This window comes from Amblyraja radiata, chromosome 15 (genome assembly GCF_010909765.2).
Source record: "Amblyraja radiata isolate CabotCenter1 chromosome 15, sAmbRad1.1.pri, whole genome shotgun sequence".
Taxonomy (NCBI): domain Eukaryota; kingdom Metazoa; phylum Chordata; class Chondrichthyes; order Rajiformes; family Rajidae; genus Amblyraja; species Amblyraja radiata.
The window spans coordinates 53454421-53465409 of record NC_045970.1 but is presented as its reverse complement, the minus strand read 5'-3'; the positions used below and the strand labels follow the sequence as shown (position 1 = coordinate 53465409).

Sequence of the window (10989 nt, the reverse complement as noted above, 5' to 3'; positions counted from 1 at the left end):
CATACAGCACAGAAACAGGCCCTTCGGCCCAACTCGTCCATGCCATAAGACATAGGAACAGAGTTGGGCCATTTAGCCCTTCGAGTCTGCTCCGCCATTTGCTCATGGCTGATCTATTTTTAACCTCATTCTCCTGCCTTCTCCCCGTAACCTTTGATGCCCTTAATAACAAAAATATATCAACCTTTAACTTAAAAATACCCAATGACCTGGCCTCAACTGCCATATGTGGCAATAAATTCCACAGATTCACCACCCTCTGGCCTAAGATATTTCTCCTGATCTGCATTCTAAAGGTATGTCTTTTAATTCCGAGGTTGTCCCAGACACTCCCACTACTGGAAACATCTTCTCCACATCTGCTCTGTCTCGGCCTTTCATTATTTAGTGATCCTCATATGTTAACCCAATTATCCCCAGGATCATTTTCGTAAACCTCCTTGGGACTGGCCAAGGTGCCCCATCTAAGCTGGTCGCTTTTGCCCGCATTCACCCCATGGCCCTGAACTTCATTCCAGACTCGGACCTGATGAACGACTTTCCAGTTGGAACGGGGTTTGTTTCTTTTCCAAAAGATCAACCCACATGATTACATAACTGTTGGCAAGAATATATTTGCTCAATCCTTAGCTTACATGAAAAATATTTTTGGTATCCCTCCAAGAAAGCTTCACCCAGGCACAGTATGTTTCAGGTCAGGTCCCTTGTTCAGACTGACCCGATTTGAAACAATGCCTTTCCACGTTGTCCAGAGATGCTGCCTAACTCACTGAGGTACTCCGGCACTTTGTACCATGTTTTATAAACCAACATCCAGAGCGACTTGTGTCTGTGGAACATTTATCTCTGGTGTGCTCCCTTTCCCTCAGCCCCTCCCCTGTGCCCTGGCTGACCTACCACCTGTTTTTTCATCTCTGGTCTTCGTCCAACAATCTGCCTATCCAAACTAAACTTCGCCTGTGGTCATCATTACAGGCCCTGCCCTGCCCTCACATCTCTTCAATCTACCCTCCCATCCCCATCCATTCCCTCAATCAGTGTAAGGAAGGATCCCAACCCGAAACATCACCTATCCATGTTCTCCAGAGATGCTTCCTGATCCGTTGAGTTACTCTAGCATTTTGCGTTTATCTCTTTAGGACATCCACAGGCAACGTTCCGAGTCGGGTTTATTGTTACGTTTATTGGACGGCACAGCTTTAGAATAATAAGACACACCTCCAATTCGTGTGCTCTACCGATCTCTATTTTATTTGGTTACCGAGCAGCCGGTATAACTCCTTGGCTAGAATCCCAAAATTCATCGACAGTTGACAAAATGCGAATACTGTCAGGATGCCTAAGTCTCTGTTTACATCCACTTTATGAACAGCTAAGTAACAATAAGTAACGGCAGATGCTGGTTTATAAAAATGGACACTAGGTACAGGAGTCTCAACGGGTCAAGCAGCATCTCAGGAGAAAACAAAATTATCGTAGCGAGATGATCCGTTCCCCTGGGACATCTCGACATGCAATCCGCCCGGTGAAACACTTTCTCCACGGTAGCCCTTCATCATCTCCCCTTCCGAACTACGGATAGAGCCGATGTTGGTCCCTCTGCTGTGCCGCTGCGCTGGTAAGATCCAATGCATTTATTTGTACTGTTCCTGTATATAGTAGACATACATATTTTGAAGAAGTTCTCCTGTATATAATATCGTTTTTACTTGAATCACCTATTTTGACGAAGTTCTCCTGTACTTTGTACAGTTTTTACTTGAATTACCTATTTTGAAGTTCTGTATCTACCACCTTGTTTTTACTTGAATTACATATTTTGAAGAGGTTTTCCTGTATTTAGTGCATAGTTTTTACTTGAATTTCCTATTTTGTTCTCCTGTATTTTGTACATGTTTTTTACTTCAATTTTGAAGAAGTTCTGTATCTACTACATAGTTTTTACTTGAATTACCTGTTTTGAAGTTCTCCTGTATGGCACATAGTTTTTACTTGAATTTTAAGTTTATTGGTTTATTGCTAACATATTTTAAACGTCTTGATAATCTCCGAAATTATTTTTTTTTAAAACGCATCTCAGGAGAACGTGGATAAATAAGTCTGCCGCTTCCTTCTGATGGAGTTGATGTGTAACCAAAGGCCTCCGCGCTGCAGAAAGCGCTCTATTCGTGTTAGCGGGGATAAGCACTGGTCTTTGGAGGGGACTATCTTGATCGCTATAGGATCTTTGCGCAGGAGCATTAAGCCGGAAAGCAAAGATATCTCTGCCGGAAACAGTTCCCAAAGAGTAACAGACCTGGAGGAAAGAGAGCGGATAAAGGTCCGTCCGCAAATCTGGGAAATGTCCGTGGGGCCAGCGGCAGGTACGAACGGGAAGGCCACTGGTTTAATTATTATTGAGATCAAGCCTGGGTGATATCACCTGTCTGGGGGTGGGTTTTGGAGAAACATTGCAGCCGTCCCGCACCCCCTTCCACCTCCCCTCCCTCCCCCCCCCCCCCGGGGCTTTTCCTGCTTTCATGCAAATAAAAAGTACTGGGAAATCTCGGCATTTGTGGAAAGCGGAACGGAGTTAAGTTTTCAGGTCGAGGATTTCTAACGTGAACTATACGTGACAAAACAAGAGAGGTATTGACATTGAATGTTTAAGAAAGAACTGCAGACGCTGGAAAAATCGAAGGTAGACAAAAATGCTGGAGAAACTCAGCGGGTCAGTCAGCATCTATGGAGCAAAGGAATAGGTGACGTTTCGGGTCGAGACCCTTCTTCAGTATCTTCCCTTCAGACTGATGTGAGGGTGGGTGGGTGTGGGGGCGAAAAGAAGGATACTGGGTGTTCCTAGTCAGAAGGACACCCCTGGTCATATCTATCCCTCCCCGTGCTCTCTGCACCTGAACACTAACATATTTGACCATTGTCCCAGTTTGGATGTAGATCTGAATTTGTATCTCTCTCAAAAAAGGGACATAATGTGCTGGAATAACTGCGGGTCAGGCAGCATCTCTGGAGAACATGGGTAGATGACATTTTTGGTTGTCACCCTTCTTCAAACAAATGAATGTTCCACGGATGCTGCCTGACCCAGTGAGCTAGTCCAGCACCTGGGTCTTTTATTGTAAACCAACATCTGCATTTTCATGTTTCTACAAAAAGATAGGTGATTTCAGCCACAGAAAGATGTTTTGTGTCAGGGCGCTTTTCCATTTTCTCTCTCCATGCATGCTGCCTGGCCTGCTGAGCGTACACAGTGTGTGACATTGGTGACGTTTGTTGGGCAATTTGAGCAGAAGAATTGTGTTGTGGGAATCGCGAACCCAGCACCGTGTTACCCTGTTCACCTGCCCCTGAACTTCACCAACCTTTAAACATGGAATAAGAGATGTTTATTTATTGTATTTCAGGGAAAAGACCAGGAAAGCTATGAGACTCGCGGCCCTGAATGAGAACGTGCATGACCACCCTGTTACACCCAGAGGGTAAAAAAAGTAAACCTGTGCTGCGATGAACTGATCTGGAGAGAGAACACGTGAATTTTCATCATGTCAGTGGAGAAGAGGGTAAATGCTGCTGGATAAAGTGATTCAACAGATGGTTTGTTGATCCTTGGAAAAGGAAGGATTCCCCATCTCAGCTGGAAACTTGTGCATCTGCTTTGTGCCTGGAGTGAAGTTAAGTGTTTTATCTTGTTGAAACACCATTAATGCAGGTCCCAGAAGACACACCAGTGCATCCTCACAGGAGATAGGAGGAGGGGGGGGGGGGGGGGGGGGGGGGGGTAGCAAGGGCTCACAATGCCGTCCAGTCCGGTGACTGATCGACGAGTTCATACAGGGGAGAAATCATTCACCTGCTCTGAGTGCGGCAGGACATTCGCTCGGGCATACAACCTGCAAGTACACCAGCGGGTTCACTCCGGGGAGAGGCCGTTCACCTGCTCCGATTGTGGGAAGGGATTCATTCAGACATCTCACCTGCTGATGCACCAGCGAGTTCACACCGGGGAGAAACCGTTCACCTGCTACGAGTGTGGGAAGGGATTCACACGGTCGTCCTTCCTCCTCATACACCAGCGGGTCCACAGTGGGGAAAGACCATTCATCTGCCTGGTGTGTGGGAGGGGATACACCCAGTCATCCAACCTGTTGATACACCAGCGAGCTCACGATGAGGGGAAGCCATTTCGATGCCCCGTGTGTGGGAAGGGATTCACCTGGTACAAAGACCTGCAGCGCCACCAACGAGTTCACGATGAGGAGAAGCCATTTTCCTGTCCTGATTGTGGGAGGGGATTCACCCGGTCCTACATGCTCCTGAGGCACCAGCAAATTCACACTGGGGAGAGGCCGTTCACCTGCACTGAGTGTGGGAAGAGATTCACTCATTCAACCTACCTGGAGAACCACCAACGCATTCACACCGGGGAGAAGCCATTCACCTGCTCCCAGTGTGGGAAGAGATTCATTCGGGCCTCCAACATGCTGACACATCAGCGTGTTCACACTGGGGAGAGGCCCTTCACCTGCTCTAAGTGTGGGAAGGGATACACAAAGTCTTCCAGTTTGGTGAGGCACCTGCGAATTCACACTGGGGACAAAGTTTAAGTGTGCCGTGCGCTGTACATTCAACTATTGAAGCCACCAAAAAACAGACTCCAGTTCACTGGCCAATCTGAGGTTCTCAACAGAACTGCCAATTTTCATCTTGAACGACAGCACTATTTGTGTTCTTCACCATGTGGTTTTGCCCCGGATTATGTAGACTTTAGAGATACAGCATGGAAACAGGCCTTTCAGCGAACCAAGTCCACGACGACCAGCCACCATCCTGTACATTAGCACTATCCTACACACCAGTGACAATTTACAATTTACTGAAGCCAATTAACCTACAAACTTGTACATCTTTGGGCATTAGTGATACATGGATAGGACAGGTTTGGAGGGATATGGACCTAACGCAGGAAGGTGGGACTAGTGCAGCTGGGACATTTTGGGCGGTGTGGGCAATTTGGGCCGAAGGGCCTGTTTCCCCACTGTATCACTCTATGACTGTGGGAGGAAACTGGAGCACTCAGAGAAAACCCACTTGGTCACAGGATGAACATACAAACTCCATACATACTGCACCCGTAGTCAGGATCGAACCTGGGTCTCTGACGCTGTAAGGCAGCAACTCCACCGCTGCGCCACCGCGCCCCCGTCCCCCCCCCCCCCCCCCCGTATCACTAAATGCATTTCGTTGTCTCTGTATTGTACACTGACAATGACAATTAAAATTGAATCTGAATCTGAATCTTATGTGCTCTGGTTTCATCTCACTCAGTGATATTGTGGAGGATTAATTGGCCCCTTACTGTCATAGAGTGCCAAAGGGGCATGCATTAAAGAAAATCTTGCAGGACAGCAGTGTAATAAGGAGAGTAGAAACAAAGAACTGCAGATGCTGGTTTACCAAAAAGACAAATTGCTGGAGTAACTCAGCGGATCAGGCAGCAACTCTGGAGAACATGGGTAGGTGATGTGTTGGCTTAGGACGCTTCTTCAGTGATTTTAGGGGTGGGAAAGAAAGCTAGAAGAGGGGAGAGGCGGGACAAAGTATGGCAGGTAATAGGTATACACCAGGCGAGGGAGGGATTGATAGGCAGGTGGTTGGACAAAGGCCAGAGATTTAAAAGAAAAGATGTGAGATTAGTTCAGGTGAGAGACTATCTCAAAAGTAATCTTTTCATTCCTTTTATCTCACACCTTTTTTTCAACTTTGACTTTCGTCCAACAAACTCCTTATCAAAGCCTTCCCTCACCTGTGTTCACCGATTACCTGCCAGACATTTTCCTGCACCTCCATTGTTCTAGCTATCTCTCACCCCTTACCCCCCCAGTAAGTCCAAAGAACGGTCCCGACCCGAAACATCACCTACCTATGTTCTCCAGAGATTCTGCCTGATTCGCTGAGATACTCCAGCACTTTGTATGTTTATTTTGATATTGGATTATTATTGTCATGTATAACAGGATGCAGTGAAATCCTTCCTTTTCTATTCTAACCAGTCAAACCATGCCACTCGTAAGTACAATCAATTCATGCATGTACAACAATAACCAGAGTGCAAAATATAGCACTGCAGTGTTGCAGCTACAAAGGAGGTGCGGATAAAAAGAGAAAGGTTCAAGGACCGTGGTGAGGTTGATTGGGAGATCAGAACGACACCCTTATGCGAGGATCATTTGTGAGTCTGGTAACTGAGGAAGAAAAAAAAGACACAACATACCAGAGTATTTCAGTGGCTCAGGCAGTATCTGCGGAAGATGTGTATGAAGGAACTAGAGATGCAGGTTTACACCGAAGATAGACACTAAATGCTGGAAAAACTCCGCGGATCAAGCAGCATCTCTGAAGGAATGGGTGATGTTTCGAGTCTGAAGATGGGTCTTGATCTGAAATGTCACTCATTCCTTCTCTCCAGAGATGCTGCCCGTCCCGATGAGTTACTCCAACATTTTGTGTCTGAAGTGATGGATGATGTTTCAGGTTGGGATCTTTCTTGAGACGGGTCCCGACCTGAAACTTTGCCGATCCATGTGTCAGAGATGCCCACTGAGTTACTGCAGTACTGCGTGTCTCTTTTTGGTTCTAGATTATGTTGGATGCTTTAGGAAAGCACCTTCACCTCTCCCCAAATGATTCCCATTATCATTTTCTTTACATCAGATTCCAGCAACAGTATTCCCACACAATCACCCTCCAGCAGCTTCCTCCATCTACACCCGACACCTTCCCCTTCTGGCTACCTCATTGTCACTCTCTCTTTGTGTGGCATCTGTTCATCAGTTGGGCGGCACAGTGGCACAGCGGTAGAGTTTGTTGCCACACAACGCCAGAGACCCGGGTTTGATCCTAGCTACGGGTGCTGTCCGTACGGAGTTTGTACATTCTCCCTGTGACCTACGTGGGTTTTCTCCGATAATTTCTCCAGTTTCCTCCTACACTCCAAAGACGTACGGGTTTGTAGGTTAATTGTCTTGGTATAAATGTAAAAAAAATGTACTTCACAATCCAATACCACCACCCTCTGCATCCTATCACAGGCCACAAAGAGGAACTGTGTGTGGATGGTTGCATGGGGGTAGTGGCAATATTGAAAAAAGCAGGTGCTTGAAGCAAAGAACTCCAGGCCTTGGTAAAATGATTAAAAATACAGCTGTGTTTATATGCATAGAGAGTTTCCTCCATTGCATAGTAATTGTGGGTAATATATTTGCACGATCCGAGGCAATGGACAAAAGTATATAAATGCGATGTGGAAACAAGGAACTGCAGATGTACAAAAGGGGACAAATAGCTGGAGTAATTCAATGGGTCAGACAACAGCTCCGGAGAAGATGGAGAGGTGACATTTCGGGTCGGAACTCCTCTTTGTGATTGTGCTTAGATATTGCAACATTTTACTGAACTGCTATGCAGGTGATAATAAAGAATTTAGGGCAGCACGGTGGCGCAGCGGTAGAGTTGCTGCCTTACAGTGCTTGCAGTGCCAGGGGCCCGGGTTCGATCCTGACTACGGGTGTGTGTGCGTTCTCCCCGTGACTGCATGGGTTTTCTCCGAGATCGTCGGTTTCTACCCACAATCCAAAGACATACAGGTTTGTAAGTTAATTGGCTTGGTATAAGTGTACACTGTTCCTAGTGTGTGTGTGTGTGTGTGTAGGATAGTGTTAATGTGCGGCGATCGTTGGCCGGTGCGGACTCGGTGGGTCAAAGGGTCTGTTTCCGTGCTGTATCTCTAAACCATAGATTGAATCACTCACCGCTTGATTCAGTCAGAATCTCTAAACTAAAAAACTAAATTAAAATTGCATTCACCTTCCACCCATTTGCAACTAAATAAACACATGTAACAAGGAAATGGTAAAACACTAAGGAAGACACAATCTCCCATCTCAAGGGACCGAGGATCTAGTGGCAGGGGGGAACTGAAGGGAATCCACATGAGTCAGGAAATGGTAGGTACACAAAATGCTGGAGAAACTCAGCGGGTGCAGCAGCATCTATGGAGCGAAGGAAATAGGCAACGTTTCGGGCTGAAACCCTTCTTCAGACTAATGGGGGGTGGCGGGGAGAAGAAAGGAAAAAGGAGGAGGAGGAGCCCGAGGGCTGAGGGATGGGAGGAGACAGCCCGAGGGCTGAGGAAGGGGAGGAGACAGCAAGGGCTAACAAAATTGGGAGAATTCAATGTTCATGTCCGTAGGATGCAGACTCCCCAAGCGGAATATGAGGTGCTGTTCCTCCAATTTCCAGTGTTGTTCGCTCTGGCCATGGAAGAGACCCAGGACAGAGAGGTCGGATGGGGAATGGGAGGGGGAGTTGAAGTGCTGAGCCACCGGGAGGTCAGGTTGGTTATTGCGGACCGAGCTGAGGTGTTTGGCAAAACGATCGCCCAGCCTCTGCTTAGTCTCACCGATGTAGATCAGCTGACATCTAGAGCAGCGGATGCAATAGATGAGGTTGGAGGAGATGCAGGTGAACCTCTGTCGCACCTGGAACGACTGCTTGGGTCCTTGAATGGAGTCGAAGGGGGAGGTAAAGGGACAGGTTTTGCATCTCTTGCGGTTGCAACGGAAAGTGCCCGGGGAGGGGGTGGTACGGGAAGGAAGGGAAGAATTGACAAGGGAGTTATGGAGGGAGCGGTCTTTGTGGAAGGCAGACATGGGGGGAGATGGGAAGATGTGGCGAGTGGTGGGGTCACGTTGGAGGTGGCGAAACTGACGGAGGATTACTTGTTGTATGTGACGGCTGGTGGGGTGAAAGGTGAGGACTAGGGGGATTCTGCCCTTGTTGCAAGTGCGGGGATGGAGAGAAAGAGCAGTGTTGCGTGGTATGGAAGAGACCCTGGTGCAAGCCTCATCTATGGTGGAGGAGGGGAACCCCCGTTCCCTGAAGAATGAGGACATTTCAGATGCCCTGGTGTGTAACGCCTCATCCTGGGAGCAGATGCGGCGTAGACGGAGGAATTGGGAGTAGGGGGATGGAGTCCTTACAGGAAGCAGCGTGGGAAGAAGTGTAGTCCAGATAGCCATGGGTGTCAGTAGGTTTATAGTGGAAAGGTACACAAAAATGCAGGAGAAACTCAGCGGGTGCAGTAGCATCTATGGAAGGTACACAAAAATGCTGGAGAAACTCAGCGGGTGCAGCAGCATCTATGGAAAGGTACACAAAAATGCTGGAGAAACTCAGCGGGTGCAGCAGCATCTATGGAAGGGTACACAAAAATGCTGGAGAAACAAGGTACACAAAAATGCTGGAGAAACAAGGTAATGATGTTAGGTAAACTAAAGGATTGAAGGCAGATAAATCCCCAGGACTGATGGTCTGCATCCCAGAGCACTCAAGTAGGTGGCCCTAGGAATTGTGAATGCATTGGTGATCATTTTCCAATGTTCTCTCAACTCTGGATGAGTTCCTGTGGACTGGAGGTTAGCCAACTTTTTAAGAAAGAAGGGAGAGAAAACGGAATTATAGACCATGTTAGCCTTACATCGGTAGTGGGGAAGATGCTTGAGTCGATTGTTAAAGATGTTATAGCAGTGGATTTCGAAAGCCGTGACAGGATCGGTCAGTCAGCATGGATTTATGAAGGGGAAATCATGCTTGACTAATCTTTTGGCATTTTTTGAGGAGAGGAATGGATAAAGGAGAGCCAGTGGATTTGGTGTATCTAGGCTTTCAAAAAGCCGTTGCAAAGTCTCACACAAGATATTAGCGTGCAAAGTTAGAGAACATTGTATTTGGGGTAGGGTATTGACACGGATTGAGAACTGGTTGGCTGACAGGAAGCAAAGAGTAGGAATTAACGGGTCCTTTTTAGAATGGCAAGCAGTGACTAGTGGGGTGCCGCAAGGCTCGTTGCTGGGACTCCTAGTTGTTTACAATATATATTAACTATTTAGACGAGGGAGTTCAATGTGACATCTCCAAGTTTGCAGATGACACAGAGCTGGGTGGCAGTATGGACTATGGTGAGGATGCTAGGAGACTGTAGGGTGACTTGGATAGGTTGGGTGAGTGGGCAGTTGCATGGCTGATGCAGTATGTGGATAAATGTGAGGTTATCCAGTTTGGCAGCAAGAACAAGAAGGCAGATTATTATATGAATGGTGTCAGATCAGGAAAAGGGGTGGTGCAACAAGACCTGTGTGTGTTGGTACATCAGTCACTGAAAGTAAGCATGCAGGTTCAGCAGGGAATGAAGAAAGCTAATGGCATGTTGGCCTTCAATGCAAGAGGATTTGAGTTTAGAAGCAAGGAGATCCTACTGCAGTTGTACAGGGCCCTGGTGAGACCACAGCTGGAGTGTACAATTTTGGTCCCCTAATTTGAGGAAGGACATTCTTGCTATTGAGGGAGTGCAGCATAGGTTCACCAGGTTAATTCAAGGATGGCAGGATTGACATGTTGAAAGAATGGGTCACCTGGACTTGTATTCACTGGCATTTAGAAGGATTAGAGGGGATCTTATAGAAACATGTAAAATTCTGAAGGGATTGGACAGGTAAGATGCAGGAAAAATGTTCCCGATGTTGGGGGAATCCAGAACCAGGGACCACAGTTTAAGAATAAGGGGTAGGTCATTTGGAACGAAGATGAGGAAAAACTTTTCCACCCAGAGAGTTGTGAATCTGTGGAATTCTCTGCCTCAGAAGGCAGTGGAGGCCAATTCACTGAATGCTTTCAAGAGAGAGTTAGATAGAGTTGTGAAGGTTAGCGGAGTCAAGGGATATGGGGAGAAGGCAGGAACGGGGTACTGATTGTGGACGATCAGCCATGATCACAGTGAATGGCAGTGCTGGCTCGAAGGGCTGAATGGCCTACTCCTGCACCTATTGTTATTTTATATACAAGACTAAGTGGGACCCATTGGGTCCCATGTTCACACGGGAGGGCTGGTCCCCCAACGCAATATTCCACTTCTCCACCAAAATACTGGAGTGATGT

The 10989-nt window shown here is 47.1% G+C and overlaps 2 protein-coding genes across 2 annotated transcripts in view; both read left to right on the top strand.

The window, feature by feature from the left end:
• Positions 1-10989, top strand: part of LOC116981574 (oocyte zinc finger protein XlCOF15-like) — a 293177-nt gene that overhangs the window by 142131 nt on the left and 140057 nt on the right. The window lies entirely within an intron of this gene.
• LOC116981565 (gastrula zinc finger protein XlCGF8.2DB-like) lies at positions 2143-4847 on the top strand. Its single transcript, XM_033034676.1, has 2 exons — positions 2143-2363; positions 3402-4847. The coding sequence occupies exon 2, from the start codon at positions 3792-3794 to the stop codon at positions 4599-4601; it is 810 nt and encodes a 269-aa protein (XP_032890567.1). The 5' UTR covers positions 2143-2363; positions 3402-3791; the 3' UTR covers positions 4602-4847.